Source organism: Salvia hispanica, chromosome 5, assembly GCF_029641045.1.
Source record: "Salvia hispanica isolate PSC_SH4W2 chromosome 5, Shi_PSC_v1, whole genome shotgun sequence".
NCBI lineage: Eukaryota > Viridiplantae > Streptophyta > Magnoliopsida > Lamiales > Lamiaceae > Salvia > Salvia hispanica.
This window is the reverse complement of record NC_142696.1, coordinates 45,293,576-45,315,228: the sequence shown is the minus strand read 5'-3', so window position 1 is coordinate 45,315,228 and position 21,653 is coordinate 45,293,576. Positions and strand designations below refer to the sequence as shown.

At 33.7% G+C, this 21,653-nt stretch overlaps 1 protein-coding gene, 1 non-coding gene and 1 pseudogene across 3 annotated transcripts; 1 reads left to right on the top strand and 2 right to left on the bottom strand.

The window, feature by feature from the left end:
* Positions 1-1,399: 1,399 nt before the first annotated feature.
* On the bottom strand, positions 1,400-6,373 carry LOC125189245 (putative arabinosyltransferase ARAD1; annotated as a pseudogene). The gene is made up of 5 exons (XR_016130787.1): positions 6,239-6,373; positions 4,986-5,009; positions 3,883-4,355; positions 3,016-3,447; positions 1,400-2,577 (listed from the first exon to the last, which is right to left on the bottom strand). The product of XR_016130787.1 is annotated as a putative arabinosyltransferase ARAD1 (transcript).
* TRNAS-GCU (transfer RNA serine (anticodon GCU)) lies at positions 5,503-5,584 on the top strand. The gene has a single exon. It is a non-coding gene; the product is annotated as a tRNA-Ser (tRNA).
* Positions 6,374-12,422: 6,049 nt separating the features above from the next.
* Positions 12,423-14,182, bottom strand: LOC125186611 (myb-related protein 306-like). Its single transcript, XM_048083012.2, has 3 exons — positions 13,793-14,182; positions 13,477-13,606; positions 12,423-13,353 (listed from the first exon to the last, which is right to left on the bottom strand). The coding sequence occupies exons 1-3, from the start codon at positions 13,923-13,925 to the stop codon at positions 12,753-12,755; spliced, it is 864 nt and encodes a 287-aa protein (XP_047938969.1). The 5' UTR covers positions 13,926-14,182; the 3' UTR covers positions 12,423-12,752.
* Between the last annotated feature and the right edge of the window lie 7,471 nt (positions 14,183-21,653).

The window sequence follows — 21,653 nt, the reverse complement described above, 5'->3', positions numbered from 1 at the left end:
CCATTTTTTAAGCATTTCATTTGACCAATTTTTGTCCAATAATATCTGTCTTTTATTTGTCCAATAAATGACTTTCCCGCTTAAAGGTGTGCCATATGGCAATCTAAAAAACTGCCCCTTTATATATTGATAGATTTCATAGCTATTGCATTTAGAGTTCGAAACTTTTTGCAAAACTTTTTTTTATCAAATCTACAGAACTTACCAAAACAATCACAGCTAAAAACTTACCAAAACATTCATCGGAATTAATTTTTCTGATAAAACTAAGTTAAAAAGATTGATATAGTTAAATTGTTAGATTGAGATATGACTAAACAGTCATAGTGTTAATAATTTTCTTAAAAGGTTGAGTACAATCTTTCATGAGTTCTCATAAAATGTCCATAATGCAATATTAGATACGTAAAACGCTCTTTTAAGAGTTTTCCTAAAACGTCCACAATATAAAATTCGCGTAGGGTATGGACAATTAGCGTGGGCTATGTACCGAATATGCTACATGGCGAATCCCTAAAAATTTGTGTATGGGGTGCATTCCCTCTGCGATTCAGGTGTGTTTTGGGTGCATTTTGGTTGATTTAACTACTCATGGAGTTTGTTTTTTTATATATAATTTTCATGATTGTAGTGTCCTAAATTGAAGACTATTTTAATTGGTGATGAAGAATAACGGAACGGTTCTTAGTGTAGTATTTAATTTATGAGTAGTATTGAATTTTATAGATAGTTAAATTTTTGTTACAAGATAGGTGGTCACACCATTTAGTACATTCGACGATTTTTGTATCCCAAAATTTTAAAATGTGTATATTTAACCACCATTTATAACCACCATCGTGTGGTTTGAGCCTCTTTTGCATTAAAAATTTGGATTTTCACTAAAGAATATATTATGGCAAAACGAAATTACATTTTCGTGTAATATGTAATCTTTCTACAAATTTACATAATCGAGTTTGGGTGGTTGTACTACCTTACTCCAAAGCTAGAAGAAAATTATTTTCTCCAAAATCGATAATTAAAAAACTTGAAATATCCTACTAATTTCCGGCCACTTTGATGCCAGAATCATACCCACTAGTTGTTTTTATTGTATTTAAATTTTTAAAAAAATTATTAGAAATTTTATTATACTACTATAAGATAACAAATTGTTGATTCTAACAATTTTTTTTAAATGATATGCTTCTTATATTGAGTTCAATATGATAAAACTAACCATAGACTTGTTTCTTGATGTGATATTTTATTGGATAAAGTGTACGATAAAAATTGTTCAAAATAGACTATAAGAAAATAAAAGGAAAGTCTTGGATTTGTGAAATTTCCATCTTTTTTCCATCCCCTAATAAATTAAAAGAAACAGAAAAGAGTGCACACAATCTAAAGAATGAAGTAAAGAAAAGCATAAAGGAAATCCATTAAGCACAAGAAACAAAGAGAAGGGGTTTCTAAAGGTAAGAGAGTTTAGCAAAAAAAAAGCAAAATAATGATTGGTAAATTTGTGTGAGTGATTTTACTATGTACTAGTAACACCATTTATTCTACTTTATCTAGCTTTTTGCAGACTCACTATTCTCTAGTTTGGTTAGCTAAGCAAGCCTCCATTTTTGAAAGTGAGTACTTCCTTGTCCCATAAAGATGACACACTTGGAAAATGACACGAGATTTTAAGAGATGTTATTTTGTGTTAAGTGGAAAGAGAAAAATATTTATATTAATGTGAGGGAGAACTTTTTCTAAAAACGGTAATGTGACGTTTTTGTGGAACAAACTAAAAATGAAAGTGTGGCATCTATTATGGAACGAAGGGAGTACTATTTTTTTAATTGTGATTCCAACTCCAACAAAAGCTCTTCACTTGTCCCATTTGAAGGTTTTCAATTTCATACATTGGATGAGAAAAAGCAGTAGAGACTTACGCAAAAATTTGTGTGCATCCACCAGGTTTAAATCCAATAAGGGTTTAGACAGTTGATGGGTTTGAATGATGGTCTAAAGAGAAAGGAAAGGAATAGGGTGTATGGGAACCAATGCTAAAGATTCTTGGCTTCTCAAGGTTGATGCTTTTTCCCACCAACTTTTTGTTCAAACCTGTCAAAATCTTCTAATACAGCCTTATTATTGCTTATGATTGAGGTGAATCTTGCTTCTCCCCTTCTACTTTATGCTTTAATCCACTCAAGTATAAATAAGGGATTAAGCAAACACATAAGCAGCCTCATTTATAGGCAAAGAATCCATCCACTCTCTTTTACTAAGATATTACCTTATCACATCTTGTGCTTTTCTCTGCTGCAAAGATGTCCTGCTTGACTTACAGGGCCGCCCTTCTAGTATTCTTCTGTGTTGGGCTGCTCTTCATCCAGCCGGAAACTGTTTCTGCAACGAGAAGCACCGGTCTTGCTCTAAGACGGGGAAGAGGAGGAGGAGGAGGGAGGCTTCTTCTCGCCTTAGAAGAAGGGGGGAGGCCATTCAACATCGCGCCTTCACCTTCAATGACTTTTGATCCGAGCCAATCAGAGAAAAGAACGGTACGGGGAGGATCAGATCCTATACATAACAGAGCCTGACCTGAAAATTATGAGGTTAGAAAGTAATGCTTGAAGCCTATCTTGATGCAGCTGTGACGAAATTTTGCTGCCTCTCAGTGTAGGTTGAATCAGTTACAATTGTTTCATTGGTTTAGCAGTTGCATCTTCCTCGTATACATAGCTGCGACCGAGCAGCTCGAGAAGCAAACATATGTTATAGATTCTAGCATGGCTCAAATATGTATGGGGTTCATTTTCACATACAGATATATAGTTTTTCTGTCTCAACATCTCTTTCTATTTATCATCCTACCATCAATGCAACGAGAGAGAGAGAGAGAGAGAGAGAGAGAGAGCTCGAATCAAGAATCATATAAACTTGCTAAAACTGAGTTTGCATATTCTACAGGCAACAAAAATGGGCATAACGAAAACATTAACTATGAATTCCTAAAAATCAAGATTCTAACTGCGATACCTAGTCCGGTGATGTGGATCCAACACTGTGTGCATTTTCTTGTGGTGAACAGTCTGCAAATCGTTTCAACAGCATCATTAGGTCGAGAAGGACGCTGGTACTCAAACTGCCCAGCAATACCCTTTATCTGGTCCACTCTCCTCTTGTTTGATGCCTCTGAGAAGTTTCAGGAGGTAGCCATTGATCACTGCATCTGATGCACGGACGAATATGCAAACTCAGAGTACTCGAGAACATCTCCACACGCTAGCTCAATCTCTTCACTGATGATTGTATGAAGGGGGGTCTCCAGCCATATTTCGGCAAAACTTTGATGAAACCATCCCCTTGCCCCCCTTGCTAATCCCCGTGTGCTTGAAAACTCCCGAATGTGAAGTGTACGTCACTCTTATCTTTAAAAAGGTAGAATAGCTCTTGGTGAATAGCACCACCCTGAAAAATCGAACACGTTAGTACCTGTATTTAGAGGAAAACAATATATGCAGGAAGGTAAAGTAACAACCAAATGCAAACTCAGCTAAACAACATATATTTCGTGTAGCTATTCAAGTGGAGTGTGGGAGTGTAGAGCACCCATTACATATGCCTAAGGAAAGCAAGAACGCAGTTTATGCACGATAAGTCAAGATTCTAGCGATTACCAAACTAGAAAAACATCATAAATCGTGATATATTACGAATACATAATAAGATATACATCAAACTATTGCATATATCAATCAGAAAGGCAAGCTCACGCAAATGAAAGAAACTAAAATCATTTGTATACTTTGAACTCTATGACTGAACGACCTTTACATGAAGCAGATTAAGCATTAAATACACATACTTTATATCAAAAATCAAAAGGGTAGATATAGTGCTTACATCATTCCTATATATTGCACCTTGAAAATAGGCCAATATCGGCCTTTCCCTGAAATAGGCAAAATATGCATCCGGCTTGTTCTGACCATAAGTTTGTACAGGGCAATCACATCCTTCTCAACATTTCCTATTTCAGGCGGGTACCTCCCGAAGGCAGCGAGCGGGCCAAACCCTGATCACTATTCAGGCGATGAGCTAAAAATCAAATGATTTCTCCCACCAGATACTTCCACTCCCTCAGGCCTTTCATAAAATCCACTGCAGCAGCCTATCGAGACTAAAACTTTGCTTCCCCTGGCTCTTTGAGTGCCGGTTGTAACTCAAAGACAAGAAAAAGGGCACAAAAAACCACATCAGCTTTACTCAAGTGATGAACTCTGATGGCACTACACGTCTACACGGCCGGCTCACACTGAAGCAAGAAGATCGAGAGTTAGCCAATGCTCAGCACTGTGTTGTAAATTAAGCCCAAGTTAAGATGGGATCCTACTGCAATGCCAAATTTGATTCCCAGACAACCCGAAATAGAATTCAAGAGGCAAGTCATACATATATACCAGAAGAAGAGCATGCCAATCGTCACAAGACGAGTTCTTGTATCTCTCTATACCCTCCTTGGAATTCTTGGGCTCAGAGCCTTATGAATCGACCTCACTAACATATCCATCCTATTCTCCAATCTATGAACACGACTGCCCTGTCTACCGCCTTTTCAATCTTAATTCGAACTGCTGATGATGCATTGCTCAAACTTATAAACTGGAAAACCGAGCTAGGCGTCATAGAACTGTCAAGGAACTCTATAAAGCAAGAAAGATTGAATCTTATTTTCTGAAACTGATAAAGACATTACAACACATCAAAGTTGGTCTGAGATATTTTTCCAAGTTTGTTCCCAGATTCAGTTAAATGGAAAGAGTACGGGATTCAATGCCAAATCACAATTCTATACAGTGACCTCATTAATTGGTAATCATATAAACATGTTTTGGCAGTCTATATTGGAAATTTCCAAAAAAGAAAGCAACAAACAGCTCTCAGAAATAAAGAGCATAAATAAACAATAAGCCCTAGAACTCATTTTTTTTTTTTACTTTGATCACCTCAAATATTGACCCAAATCCAACCTGCACATGTTAAACACACACAGAGTAAAGCTAAGCATCAATTTTTCTCGCCTGGCTCATCGAAAATTTATACATAATTTATTCAAATTCCATCACCATTAATGTAAGAGAGGGCTACCTGATTTTAGCTGAACTGCAGCTTTCTCACACAATCCCTACCTTTCTTCACCAGCTGAAGGTTCCAAATTCGTGAAATCCCACTAAATACTGATCAACACCATATTTTTCTGTTCACTTAAATCAAATTTTAGAGCAATAACACCGATTCATTAGTGTTTACAGGGTTTAAAAAATACAAAATGAACTAAAATTGTGCAGCTAGTGTTGTTTTGTGAAAATTTTATTTTCGTCGATATGGCTCGTGAATTTGACAAATGTTGAGTAAGATTAACGGATTTTTGTCCATATCATTACAAATTTTGTTAATGTGCAATTATGTATAACTCGGATGAATAGAGTATAATTATGTTATAAAATAGATTTAAGCATGAACGACGCTTTGGCCGAGTGGTTAAGGCGTGTGCCTGCTAAGTACATGGGGTTTCCCCGCGAGAGTTCGAATCTCTCAGGCGTCGTTTACTTTTTCCTGTTTTGGGCATATTTACATTCAAGCTAGTAGTACAAAAATGCTTTTCATCTTCAATTGTGTGGCTTGGAATATAGTAATAGTAGTAATTAGTTAATAAATAAGTAAAACATTGACAAGTCAATACAACTAAGGCAACAAATATATTAACAAAAAAAGAGGAATTGAAACAAACCAATACACAAAAGACACATATAGAGAGTATACAACCTTGATTGGTCTTCAATATTGGGATGAAGATGAGAATATTGTCAAAGTCATATCATATGTGTGTGCCGCACATTATTTGTCTCCTCTTCGACTTTTCTTTCACGTTTCTCCACATTTCGGTACATCACCTTTACAAGTCTTTGGTAGGAAGTGATATATGGACTTGTGCCATTATTCAAGCTTAACCCAATTATTATGATGTGATTAATTACTAATTACTCAAATGATTACATAATTTGCGTCACAATAAAAATGTAAACTAAGTATTTATGTAACACATATCACATCTACGTACATTTTGACATCTACAAACTAAATGCAAATTAAACACGATACATCTTAGATGAGGCTAGCCTTATGCATCATTGTAAAATTTGATGAATTTCCAATAACGCTAAACAAAATACAAGTATGCTAATTAAGAATCCACTACTTCCACCCTGTGGAAGTTCCGGTGGCAGCCGCACGCGGCGCAGGTGAGCTCCCTTTCTTGACCTCCGGCGGAGGCCGAGAACTCCCGGCATCCATCGACGGCGTATCCTCCAATATTAGCTGCATGGTTCTTCATGCACTCGCGGTGGCGAATTCGACTCCATCTTTTCTTGGAACATTCTCTCTTGATCATCACTACTACTTTTTTCGTCATTAGTTGCTTAACAACTTTCCGGAATTAATGTTACAAAATAAAAAATGATGGTGTAGTGTCTATCATGAAAAGGATTGGACATAGATGATAGATAGACACACACATATGGACTAGTAGTTATATAGAGATAAATGGAATTGAATAGGATAAGGCCGAAACCTAACCCTAGCTAAAGTAGGAGTATATATGTTTGAAAAAAGAGAAATTCTACTAGTACTATTAATCATTGGGTTTATCAACAGTTTTGTACAGTAAATTTGATATCATATGTACCACGTGTGGAGGTTTAGAAAAATCTATACATACATATATTAGTGGAAGGAAGGCTGCAAGTGCATTATTGTTTCTACCGTTTACCTTTGATTTTTTGGCATGTCGATCTTTTAAGAGAATTTGAATTTGAATTGAGTTACTTAGTATGCATACATACGGTCAACATTTCTCCAATTGATTTGATAGAAATTTTATGAAGGGGATTTGGTAAAAGTTTCAATTAAAATTTTGAGACTTTTGTTGTTTCCGCAATTGGCTGTACCCGGCATTTATAGATAGAGAAAATCGATAGACATATATATATCCTTCAATTTGCAGTGTTGAAAATTTACACCAATTTAACTAATTGTATTTCGGAAAGAGAAGATGTCATACGCATCATGCGTGCCTCAATGTTGATCATTAGTCCGTGTAAGGGCATCCCAAGGTGAGGCACCTGTTCCGTCCCCAATAATGGAACGCTTGCAAAAAATGCAAGCGATATGGGGGTGGGGTGGCGGGACGGTTATCACGCCTTGAAGCAAATGGGGGCAGGCTATCCTGCCCGGCCCCCTTGCTCTCACCCAATTATCTGCAAGTGTGTTGCCCAATTAGTTTAGTGTACATTTAAATTTTTAATTGTTTTTATTTTATTTTTTTGTATTGTGTGTTGGGCAACATCCGCAGTTTAAAATTTTAGTTATATTAGTATGTTATTCTAAACCCTCCTACAAATACTGAGTGAGGTGACGGCGATGTCGCTTCCCACAATCTACTCTCTTAAACGATCTAGTCGAACATATTTGGACATGGTTTATCAATTATATGTAACTCCGTGGTTTCAATTATATTTTTTCGCTTTCAATAAAATATGCTTTTCGGATTTTAATCAATGTCATACTATAATTCAGTTATAAATTCAATTTAATTAGAATTAACAATTAAAATAAAATATGAAAATAATAATTAATAAAATAGTTGGATCCTTAAATATTTAAGGGAAAAAGATTGTGGGTCATAATTGTAGGTGCTGCATCTAAATAAAGAATGAGATAAAAAGTGGTACTACATAAGTATAATGAAAGAAAGAAAGGTAAATATGAGTGTGGATGACCTAACTATAGTAGAAGTGAATGAACCGTAAAGTTGATGGAGACAAAGAAACATGAATGAATGGTGACTAGACTAATTTATGAAAGAACCAAACCCACCCAATATTCCTCAATTTTTACCACAAATCCATAATGGCATTAGTATGCGGTTTATTGCCATTTATTTAACATGGTGATTATTTGTTTATAACCTTTATATAGAAAATAGGAAGCAACAATATCAAACCGGTTAATATCTACTGATCTACATAATGCATAGGCATAGCTTGATTCTTCAAATCATGTTGGGGAAGTTACTAATATATTGTGAAAATTAAAAGGATTTATTTTGGATGATATGTTGAAATACATTAATTTGAAATGTAGCCCGAGTTTTAGCTATTTTACTCTAACCAAGCCTAACTGTTGAAGCCCAATTACACATGTTGGGCTTTTCATTATTACATACTCCATATTACTTTATCAATTTTCTAGTGAAATAAAATATGGACTTATTTTTGGAATTGAATTACAGATGTAATATCAAGTGGAATTTGTACAGGCTGCACAATTCAAGCTTTAAAATTGGAATCAATGTCATCCAGAATGCACATGATTCCCTCAAATTGGTCTTCTTTTTCTACTTTTAACAATATGTATTCATGTCCAAGCATTTTCCACAAAAGAGAGTCACACCATTAATTCTACAAAAATACCCTACTATATCTCTCATGTCCCATCCACAAAAAATCACAAAAACGCCACATCTTTACAGCTATTTTTAAACAAAAAAATGCGTTTATTTTATTACAACCAAGAGATGGCTAAAACAGAAAACATTATATAATTTGTAAAATTTACTAATGAGTAGAATATATGAAAGCAAATCAATGTCGGTGAAAATAGCGAGGTAGATAGAGCCAGCTTCATTCCACTCTTCCCGCAAAATATGATCATAAATGATGTTTGAATTAAAAAGAGATCAAACAATGACTTTTTTGTGTTTAGAAACGAAAGTTCTTTGAAAAATTTGTCTAAATTCATAAAAAAAAAGTCTCTGTTTTGTCTTTCAAATACATTGAGTGCGAGGAGTTAAAACACATCCTCAGCTTGTTCATATCAATACGATAATTAGGGATTTGTATACAGAATATGTTCAAAAGTGTATTAGAAATGAGTTACTCAACCATTAAAAGGCTTTATAAGGGGAGAGTTGTCCACATTTATATAGACTAGGATCGTTACCAAGTGGACGTGTGATAAGATTTTAGAAAATTTAACAAAGTGTAACAAAGCAGAGAAGCCAATTTTCTACATGTGTATAATTAAAGATTGTGAAATGAGATACTATTATAATTAATTCCTTTTTGTTTTAATGCAGGTTTTCAATAAATTAATTATTTCTGATTCTGTCCGCAGAAAAGGAATGGCTATATTTACATGCACCTTTTTTCTAACCTTGTATTGTTTGATGGTTATGTTGTTATTCATGAGAAACTTTATGCCTTTACAGAATTTTGATGAGGCTGGAGACAGATAATTTATTCTTTATAAAAAAAAAAGAAAAATCACATTGCATCAAATAGTCGTTTATTTATGGTCCAACATGGCTGAGTTATTATTGTTGAATATTCACCGCCCCCATCAATCGGGTAATGTTATTTAATATTTCTTCAACTTGCAGCCATGGATGATTAATTGATTATCAATCACTCAAATAAGAATTGTTGAAAAAGATTGGATTTTTCACGACCACTTTAATAACTCTCAAAATCAACCCTGCAAATTTTTTCTTCACTCTTACCGATTTTAGTATGATATTTTCAAAATGAATAAATTCTTTGTACAAGGAATATTATCTAGATCAGATGTTTTATTTATTTTTTTAATCTTGGTTATCAGTATACTAGTTGGAATCACAGATAATACACTTATCAGCATTTATTGAAAAATAGTTTATGGAGTAATATATTATACTCCTTCGTCCCACTTTAAGTAACATATTTTTCTTTTTTTTATATCCCACTCTAAATGACATATATATTTTTTTAAATAGTATTATCACTCTATCTATTTTATTCTATCTCAACTAACTCATAAAATAACACTGCTAAAATCTCGTGTCGAATAAGAAATGCATCACTTCGATAGTGACGGAGGAGGAGGGAGTAAATGTTTAAATCATACGATTTTAGGTTTAAAAAATATTTTCGAACGATATATCGGTAATGTGAAAAACGATTATCTTTGCTTATTAATGAAATATGCAAAGCGAAAAGGGGGTTTGGTCTATAAGAGCGTAGCCGTATATATTCCGTCAAAATTAATGACGAGACTGCAAAAACATGTTTGAAGATCAAAATTGGGTAAACAAACATGATACTATAATTATTAATTATACTACATTATCATGCACTGAATTATTTTGTTTCAGATTTATAATTACTTTTTGATGACTTCTTCATAATAAAATCCCCGTAAAAAAGATCTTCAAAAATAAATGAAACAAACAAATAAACTATTTTTATTATAGTATGATGACAAACTGTCAATATACAAATATTAGAGAATATTTGGCAATGGAGACAGTATGTCCTAAAATTATAATTTGCATTCAATTCAATGTCTTTCAAAATGATTCTATCTAATTATTAATTTTTTTGTTTCTCACAATTTTGAAAATAAAAATCATTGAAGTAGTGGTGTGTAGAAGTTTGTGTACCGAGTCGATCGACTTCACTTCAGTTGTTCAAATAAAGTACTATGATTAAAAGAAATAAACATCACTATATTCGTAACATGCATAATAATTTTTTGTAGTACTAGCTAGTATGTTTACATATGGTCGAATGGTCCATGAGAGGGATGAAGCAACCGACTCAGGTCCCTAAAAAATTTAATTTGTTGTACTATACTACATTTGTCACAATCTATACTACTAAGGCTCATGTATAAAACTGGCAATAAAGATGAATGGAAGATGAAGACTACATATAGAGCTTTTCTTTATATATATAGGGAACCTGAGATCGATCGATAGGGTGATGATATTCATCATTGATCTATGCATGCATTTGACAAAAAAACAATCGAAGTTACGAAACCAAGAAGAATTGACTTTGGCACTTTGCTATTGGGATTGGGCCTTTTAATTGAGATCTTCATAAAAGAAGGATTCTAAGGGCATCTATAGTGCTATAAATAAAAATCGCTCTAAAATTGACCACAATTCATTTTTCTACTGCTATGTTATCTTTTGAAATTTCAATCTGAACACCAGCAATATTAGTGTCAGCCCCCCCGACTTATTTCACTATTTTTCATATTTTATACTTTCTCCGTCTCTGAAAAGTATTAACAATTTCCTTTTTAGTCCGTTCCTAAAAGGTTATATGAACATTCTAATTTTAGAAAAAAATTTCTCTCTAAAGAGGTGAGACTCATTATCTCTACCAACAATACTTTTATTAGTTTTTATCTTTATGTCTTTCTTATTTTACCAAATACTATGCATTAAAACTTACGGCCTACCAACTCATATTTTTAAAGGACGGAGAGAGTTGTAATTTTAATTGTTAATTTTAGAAAACAAATACTAACATAGATTAAAATACTACAATGATATATAGAAGAAGAATGAGATATTTAAAGATAGAATAATGCATTTAATTTTATTTTATTTTTAATTCCCGTCTGGCGCACCCTCCCTTGTCCACTTGCAATGGCGATGGTGAAAAGCAGGCGCTATTTCTCTTAGAGCATCCACAATAAGGGCGGCGCGACGGCCGCCCCGATCACGGCTAAGCCGCGGCTGTCTATTGTGGTGGAAGCGGCCGCCCCAGAGGCGGACGGCTTTTGTGGGGCGGAAGGGCTTTCGCCCCGAGGACGAGCCGGAGGACGAGAGAAAAGCAGCGGCCGCCGCGGCTATCTATTGCACGGCGAAACCGCCGCGGCGGTTGCCGATTTCCAAATTTTTTTTTTAATTTCGAATTTTTAATTGTTTTTATTATAAATATTCCTCCCATTTTCATCTTCTCTCCACACACATCTTCACACCCATTTCACTTTCTATCCAATTTTTCGCTGATACAGATGGGTGTACCACGTAGTAATGAATATCTGATCCAACGTTTCGCTGATATACGCAGAAGCACAGCACATGACCAACTCCAGGTCGATTTGATTGAAGAGGTCTGAGCACGTAGGGGAGGCGGCGTAGCGTGAAGAACATGTGTGATTTTCCGTAGATCAAATTTTCGTTGTAATTTTCCCCTTACTTTAATCCGACGAAAATTTAGTTTTCAATTTTAATTTGTTTTATTAGCCGTTTTTATCTAATTATTTTTAGTCCGATAATTTTAATTGTAATTGAATTAAAATATACAACAAATAAAATAAAGTGAAATGTGGCTAAAAAAAGTGTCCACTATTGCTGCAAAAACTTTTTTTTATGGCCGTGGATAAATAAAAAGTGGCTATGAACAAAAAACGTAAAAGTGTCCAGCCAAAATGTCCACCCTATTGTGGATGCTCTTAGATGAACTTTTCCAACACAAATTTACCTGCATATATAGCCAATCAGCCAAACCCCGGACAAATTAGTGGCCAATTTCATGATTCCCAAAGCATAAGAAGTCAAACTCTAATTCTCATACATCAGGAATGTACACCAGATGATGCACAATGTACAAACACTTTTTGCTCCACAATGAAAGTGAGGACAGGAGGGGGAGCTTATGCTCAGATGACTATGAAACTACAGTACTAAATAATTTACACTTTTTAGCTCTTTTTCCTGACATACTCTCACAAAGAGCTTGAAACTGACATTACAAATTAAAATCCCCCCCAAAGTAGATATTGTAATAATCTTAGTTACTAATAACACCTTAATGAAAAACTGCTGAGTTGTTTTGAAGAAGCCAAGGCTTATTAGTGCACATATCTATAATTTTTCCTCAAAACAAATCAGCAGTTTCACTCAAGGCCATCTCCATGAAATTACCATCCTGCCCCTGCGCCGCCGCGTCATCAAACAGCCACTTCTCCAGCAATCCGAAGGGCATTTCCGTCTCCACACAGCTAGGATTCTGATCAGCTGATGCATCCTCCACCGAGATGTCCGAATTCGAGCAATTGAAGCCGCCGCCGGCGAAGTTCGCCCCCTCGCTCGGGCTCGAGCTGAGCCCGACCGAGGCGTTCTGATCGCTGCTGTCGCACGATCCCGCCTCTGCCGCTTTAGGGCTCTTTTTCATCCAGTTTTGGAGCAATCGAGCGATGTTTTCAGCGCTCGAAGCGTAGGTAGCCGGCGCCGGGAAGAGAGAGGTAGTGTCAGATTTGTGTAGAGAGAGAGCCTCGCATAAGGCCTGTTTGGCCATGTGGATATCTGTTTGGAGCCTCCTCTCCCACTTTCCCTTTGAAACGGCGGCGGCGCCGCCATTTTCTTTACTATCGTCATCGCGCCCTTGGATTCCGAGCTTCTTCCTGAGATGCGTGTTCCAGTAGTTCTTGATGTCGTTGTCGGTTCTCTGTGGTAGATACGAGGCTATAGCCGCCCAACTGTAATTTCAATTCCACTCTAGAATTAGATAACGGTTTTCCAGTTTAGCTACCAAACCCTAGCTAGCTAACTCACGCGACCTTTAAATTTCTATTCATTTGCCTATTAAAAAAAATACTGACCGGTTGCCGAGAAGGGCTTGGAGATGGATGATCATTTTCTCTTCGTGCTCGTTGAAATTACCGCGCTTGATTCCCGGCCGGAGATAGTTAGTCCACCGGAGACGGCAGCTCTTGCTGCACCGTAGCAACCCTGAAATATAAAATTACAAAGAAACATGTTAATAGGGGAAAAAAGAAGAAGAAGAAGAGCATTCTTCAAGAGGGTGGGTGGAATATTTATGATACTAATATTAATGATCACAACTAACCCAAAAACAAAAATAAATTTAGGAAGGATAAAAAGTGATTTCTTTTTTTCAGTTTGTGTTTGGCTTGCCTGTGTTAGAAGGAACAGCTCTCCAGTTTCCAGGGCCATGTTCTTGAATGTAAGAAACAAGGATGATGTCTTCTTCAGGAGTCCATGGCCCTTTTTTCACACCAATTTTTTCACAACAAGGTGGTCTTCCCATGTCAGAAAATTTGGAGATCAAATATTTTTTTTTTCTTTTCAAGTTTCCAATTGGGAAAAAAGGTTTTCTGAAATCTTCTTCTCTTTTTTTTCAGAAGATGGTTGGAGGATCAATTGTGTTTTGATAGGAGACAAGAGTCTAACTGAAGGGGATGAGTGTAAGAGAATATATAGAGGGTATATATGATGAGAAGATTGAGAAGGGAGATGTATGGAAAGGGTGTTGGGCTTTATCTTGATCATGAAAAGAGTCAAATGCAGACAGCAAACTGCATTTACTCATGTTTTGCCAAAGTCAGCACCTTCTCTCTCTCTATTCTTGTTTCTATTATCATAATTTGAGAAGATGCAAACGCGTGGCAATCAATGTTAACATTTTGAAGTAATTGATTAAAAGAGTGAATTACAAATGGTGTTCTCATTTTGCAATTCGCAAGGCTAATCATACTTATTAATTTGGAGTTACATTTTTCGCTCATTTCTTTTACTATAGGAACAAAAGTATTCATTATTTATACATGCTAACATACACCATTTTAGGATATTTTAAATGACATTAAATATAGTGAACTTTATAATTGTTTACTAAATTATCGCGCTCACCGTTGCACTCCCTTAAAAGTCCCCATTAATCCCTAAACTACGCCATAGAAAAATATATGAAGTCATCTTTCACTGTTTTTAAATGAAAATGTCATTTTTGTCTTTTCCACTTTCTCTCATTCTTTTACTGTAGTTACGGATTTACTCTCCTTGTCCGCCATTAATTAGCTTGATTTGACTCAGTTTAGATTTTGAGAAATATAATGAAAAATGAGTAAAAAAAAATTGATGAAATTAAATGTAAATTCTTCTTTTAAATACTTAGTTTTATAGTAATAAAATATAAGTAAGATATTTTTTATAGAATGGAAGGTCTATTACCAAAAGTAGTAGTACTACTTACTGGTAAAATCAAATGAGACAATTACCCACGGATATACGAAAATGGAAAATTGGGATGATTATTGGCAGACGAGGGAGTTTTATATTTGAAGAATATATTTCTAGTTATGAGCTTTGTTCATTGTTTTTTTCTCTAATTCGTTTTATTTAAAATTCTAAGTGACAAATTTGCTTTATCAATCATACGCATGTTTTGCAACAGTTACTCTTTGCTCCAGTTAATTTTTTGATCACATTTTAGCATAATTAAGTCGAAATATTTTCTAAGGTCAGTCGGCCCCCAAAACCTGCATGGGCTATACAATTAATAGTACTCCACTTTTGTGCTTTTAAGTTTATAATTCTTTCTTTTAATTTCTTCTCTTCAATTTCAAATTCATATTTTAGGAATAAATAAAATAAAATAAAATGAAGAAAAAAGAAAAAAACAAATAAGAAGAAAGAGAAAGAAAAAGAAAAAGCGAAATTTGACGAAAACCAAACTACTACTACGTCCTATTTTAAAAAATGCATTAAGACTGGAGTCCAATATTCAGAAAATTTCTCCACTTCATACACTACTACTATTAATTTTCTTTCTTCTCTGTCGTTGCTAATCAATGATATAGCACATGATTATGAGATCATTGAGATGGAGAAAGATAGAAATTTTGTCTTTTTAACCAATAGATAGGAATCATAGGACTTTTTATTAATGCGTTTTCATGTACTTTTACTGATTAGTAGGAGTACATGATTACAAAATATAAATCAATCAAAATCAACCAATTACGTAAGTCGTTACGAATAATATTATAATAGCGTCAAATGTGTCTCTCGATCCAAGCTTAACTATCAGATTTTTGGATTTTCAAAAATGTGTTACTCATTTTTGAATCATATTTCAGTTACGTTTGACTGGAATATTTTGTTGAATAAAAAACCATTTTTGAGTCAAATTAAAATACTCTAATGTTAAGCAGTCTTTGATAGTAGTATAAAATATCCATCACTGAAATATCAATTTCCCATTTAATTAAGTTTAAGCAATCTTGACCTTCCACCCTCGCACCCTCGCCCTAGCTAGGTGGAAGCGTGAATAAAAGTAGTAAACTGCGATTATTTTAGAATATAATACAATTAATACATCTAAAATTCCGACAAATAAATTCACTTTCAGGGGACTTAGACAAGTCGACACTCTCTCATGTTGCTGGCTTTTCTTTTCTGTCGCGAATTTAGTATATTGAAGATGTTATGGTGCATAAGTTAGGCGCAATTGTTTCCGTGTTACACAATTAATTTTTATCATAATTAAAATTTTAATATATAGATGATTATATATATGCCTTTCTAATTCCTTCTCAGAGCAACTCCAAAGAGAGAAGGTAAATGGAAAGGGTATATCATGTTTATACCTTCTCAAAAAGTGCAATATACATTTCTAAAAATCAATCAACTCCAAGGATAAAAGGTATATAGAAAGATATATCATTTAAAAAAAATAAAATAATAGTACAAAAGCATTAAAAAAACATAAGGGTAATACCTTCTCAAATACCTTCCCCCTTGAAGAATGATTTTTTATGAAAAAAAGGTAAATATAGTGGTTATATACCTCTTCAAAATGGGAAAAGGTATAATTCCTTCTCAAATACATCTCCCCTTAGAGAATGTTTTTCATGAAGAAAAGGTAAATATGATAGTTATATTACTTTATCTCTCTATTTACCTCTCCCTTTGAATATGCTCTTACAGTTCTACCAAAATCCAACTTTTAGATAATAAACCGAACCTCTTAACTGAAAACTTCTAGATCTCAAAAATCAATAACTACGAATATAATTAAGTATAGGCGATAGCCAATATAATAATGTCACAAAATTTTAAAATGAGCCGTATACCATAAGTATAAATAAATAATTTAATACTTTTACGCATTATAGAATTCACGTCGTCTTCGTTGGTTGAATGTTTCCACTATTTTGCCATTCTTCCTTTTTTTTCGGTAGAATTCTCAGACCAACCATCACTCTAGAGTTGCCACCCAATCACCAACATTAATACCACTTATTTTTAATTAATTTCCCCCATAAATGTATATTTCCTTTTTCTTTTTCTTCAAAAAATAACCTTCTGCAAAGATCCATAAGGAACCTGCTGTCACCAAAAATTAATTCTTTCAAAATAAATTGGACTATATTTTCATTGCCACGCACAATTGAAAACGATGGTGCTAAACATATTCGAGGCATAATCATCGTAAATATCATTTACAGGTGTCAAACTGTGGGCCCATTGGGCCCGCGACCCATGCTTAATTCCGCGGGCCCTCCAAATCGGGCTTTGATGTACGACATCTAAGGCACATGGTGCACCACGTGGAGTTTTGATGGGCACGTACACACATGATGACAAAAAATGTGGGGGTGATGATTCATATGAATAGTCGCCATTGAGCCCACAATAGAAAAGGTACTCCCTCCGTCTCGGATGATTCGTCCCAATTTTTCATTTCGGTCCGTCCCATATAATTTGTCTCATTTCACTTTTACCATTTTTAGTAGTGGACCTCATATTCAATTAACTTATTCCTACTCACATTTTATTATAAAACTAATATATAAAGGTAGGACCCACATTCTACTAACTTTTTCAACCTATTTTTCATTACAATTCTTAAAACTCGTGCCCGGTCAAAGTGACCCGAATTATCCGGGGTGGAGGGAGTATTATTTATTTCCTTTCACATATTTAACTAAGCCCGGCCCGACTGCCAAATATAGGCATGGGGGAGCATTAAAGTTGGATTGGTTTTTTTATTAGCTCATCTTACATATTGAGCACTGCATTATTAATAGTACCAAATTAATAGTAATTATAGATTATAGATTGAGGTAGTGTGTTGAGTTGTAGAGACCTATTTCTATAAACGAATTCAGCCAAATCGATAATGAGTTTCTTTGTTGTAGTGTGGATAATCATTCTGGTTCATATATTGTGGGCATGAAGAAGTGAGTCAGATGATTATTCCGGTTTTATTGTGTAACATATAATGATATATCAATGACGGGCATGATTTCATAAATTTTGGACTTATTACTTGAATATGTATATAATTCAATAAAGTATATGATAGATATTTTTTCTCTTAGCTGTTAAGAAATGTAGATGTCTAATAAATCATGCTATTTTTTGTCTTTTTATTTTTAGCTAAGAAATTATATAGCTTGATATTAAGAATTAACCTTAAAACAAAATTTCAAAATAATTTAATTTACACTGCACATAGTAGCTTTGTTCTCACTGTCATATCATCATCTTCTAGAAGTGTCAAATTTCTGAAAGAAAGAAAAAAGAAAATGCCAAAGTACAAGTGTGGGTTCAACATCAATAATTGATTTTATTCATCACACTCCCTAATTTCATATTTGTTCAAATTTTTGTTCATATTTCTCTTTGTGAGTTTTGTTTGTAGATGATTTTCTATCATCTTCATCTTTTTTTTGGATTTTAGTAGCCATCAAACGCAATGCAAAACAAAGATTTTGCGGCAAATGGAGGATGACCCAAATAAATCTGTGCTGCAAAATATACGTATAGTTATGTGAATAATGTAGTGGATGTTTGAATAATATTTTGGTTTCATTAGATTTTAGAGACTTTTGGTGACATAAATTTGGATTATATACGCACAAATAATTTAAAAACATAGTGTACTACTAGTATTAAATACTTCAATTCCCTAAATACATTTTTTGTTTAAAGAATGACAGGTACACATATTATATATACTTATTTGGTACTTCTCCTCAAACATACTCAATCCAAAACCATTTATTTCAACATCTAAACATATAAATATTTCACAATCTATTCATGTTATAATAACGTGATTAGTATTAATTCTCCCATTAAAACACTTCAAAATCACTTCTTAGAATTAGGTCATAATTAAGTGGTGGTGTCATTCTTTTCCCTACTTTTTATATTTTTCAGGAACATAAAATTACTCTTGGCCATCTACAATACAAATAAGGTGTATGCATATCGAAATTTATACACTAGATGGCTAAACTATCTATTAAACGACTCAACTTACATATAAAAAAATACTAGTATAATTAAATTCATCATATAGTACAAAATTATAAATATATTTAGTTTATATTAATAATATTTATATTTCATTAGTATATATAGTGGAGCCAAAAAATTATGCATGTATGATTGTGTGAACATACAAGGCTGCGGTGTTGACTTGGAGAGTGAATCAGATGATATCATCGCTTTCACAATTAAACGAATTGAAGGAAATTACAAATAAAGATTAAAAATTTATTAACAGTATAATCAAAAGTCAAACCTTATGCAATGCTGTACGGTTTTGGTTCATTACATGGTCATTGTATGATACTATGTGGTTACAGAGTATGTCCGTGGTGGGCCCGCTTTTTTCACCCAATCAGAAACCGCCAAGTTTCTCGATGTAGATAATGTAAGGCGTTCAAAATAAATGCATTTACATTTAGGTTTATTTATAAATTAGATTCATTTATTCTATATACATAAAATGATTTTCTTTCCCCATCATATCGACATACGACAATGATGTCGATTTAAAAAGGTTACTTTTTTAAAATAATGTCATGACGATAGATAATTTTTCATTAAGAGTATTTGACAATGTGTAAACAAATTAAGTAATGCACAATACTTATTCGAATATTTAAAAAGGTTATAAAACACTATATAAAAGTGTTATAATAGATGAAGTGAACCCTATGTGATTTTAATTAACATACTCCCTCTCCGTCCCACAAAAAATGTCATACTTGTGAGACGGCACGAGATTTTAGGAGGTTTTGTTTTGTGTGTTAAATGGAGAGAGAAAATATAATTTTTATATTCATGTGAGATAGAACTTTTTCCAAAAAGGGAAATGTGACATTTTTGTGGGACAAACTAAAAAGGAAAGTGTGACATCTTTTGTGGGACGGAGGGAGTACTAAAAGGAGCATTGCTATCGTGATCGTCCTGTTTACAAAATGGCATATGTTCCATAACCATTCAGGTGAGGTCCATGAGGTGATGATCTTAAAAAACAAGAAATTTTTCCCCTTAAAAATGTCGTGACTTCTTCCTTCTCACTTTGTTGATCTGATCAATATTTCGCTAAGAGGCGTCAATTTTCCTCAAATCTATCAGTTAATCCAATTCTTGAGAGTTTAAATAAATTTTCAATTTTCAATTTATATTTTAATTATAAAACTATGCTGTTTTTCCAAATTGTTGATTTAATCTCCATGTAGAAATTTTCGATTTCCAACTCAGATTGAAATTAGGCGAGCTTAAAAGGAGCACAAAATTAGAAAAATTAAATGTTGAGTAGTTTGTGTTTAACAAAAAAAACTAGCAAGATAAGGAATTTGTTTGGTGCGTCAACTATTGTGACACTTATTAATACATGTCTTAATAGGCTATACATCTATGGTAACGCTTAAATGTATCACAAATGGTCTTGTGGCTTGAGCATTTGATTTTCATAAAAAACACAATAGATGCACGCATCTAATGGTCACGCGCAATTTAGCCACTAACAGTGTATTAACAATTAACGTCATCATGGCTTTATTAAAAACACTAGTCGATGGTATGTAATGCGTGACAAAAATTATAATTGTAATAAGTTGAAAATTACTATAAGTATATCAAAATTTGTAAGCATATATATACACAATAGTAATAGATTTGTGTCGGTATGTTGCTCTCTTTACTTAATTCTACATGCTCATGTGCAATCCAGATATGCAATGAAAACTTGTCATTGTGATTGATACCGATGCATAATAATAAATCCTAAAATTTCAGTAATTATATTAATATCTTAATCCATCAACAGAAACCTTGAAACCTTTTACTTTCAGAAGAACTGGAGTCCAATTATGTAGTAGAAACATTAATATCTTAATCCATCAACTTACTATACTGGTTGACTTAATTAAGTACTAGTCGAAATTCAATTAATATAGTTTGAAAATTGTGAGAAAATATACAGTGACTAATTTATTACCTCCAGTATGGTTCCGAACCTAATCAATGATTTTTTTTTTCGTATCATATTCGTAATTAATCAGTGATTCTTTTTTTCGTATCACATTCGTAATTTTTTTAATTTTTTGATGAGATAATAATAAATAATACAGTACAAAATTAAAATATTAATACTAATCCCTCAGTCCCACTTTAGGAGTCCTGAATTTTCATTTTAGTCTGTCCCACATCAAGAGTCACAATTAGAATATTCCATAAATGATTGTACGGCTTAAAATGTGCATCGATGGTGTTGAGCGAATCCGTTGAAGTAATTTGGCGTATTCGTCGAATGATTTCATTAATGTCGTATATGTTACATACCTTTAAAATTTCCGCGTAAGAGTTCAATCTAATATTTTATTTTCTCATTGAACCACAATAAACAATGTAGAATCAAATTATATAGTTACAAATTGTAATCTCAATAAAAATGATGCCAAAAGATTGTACGGCATAAAATATACTTCGAATTTGGTCATCAAAATCATATAGGCCAAGTAACAATCACAAATAACGATAAACATAATGTATAGTAGGGCCAAAGATTTCAATTCTCACACAACCAAATTGTAGGTATTAGGCAACAAGAGTCAAAAATAAACGAAACCGTCGACCTGAATACACACAAGAAACACAAATAATAGGCAACAATGTTTTGTGTGTATATATATATGCCATATTGCTATTGTATCAATCGTTTTCGATATTT

Coding starts and splice junctions, on each gene's coding strand:
- LOC125186611 (XM_048083012.2), bottom strand. CDS start 13,925: ATGGGAAGACCACCTTGTTGTGAAAAAATTGGTGTGAAAAAAGGGCCA. Junction 13,607..13,792: donor AGCTGTTCCTTCTAACACAG/GCAAGCCAAACA, acceptor TTTATATTTCAG/GGTTGCTACGGTGCAGCAAG. Junction 13,354..13,476: donor CAAGCCCTTCTCGGCAACCG/GTCAGTATTTTT, acceptor TTGAAATTACAG/TTGGGCGGCTATAGCCTCGT.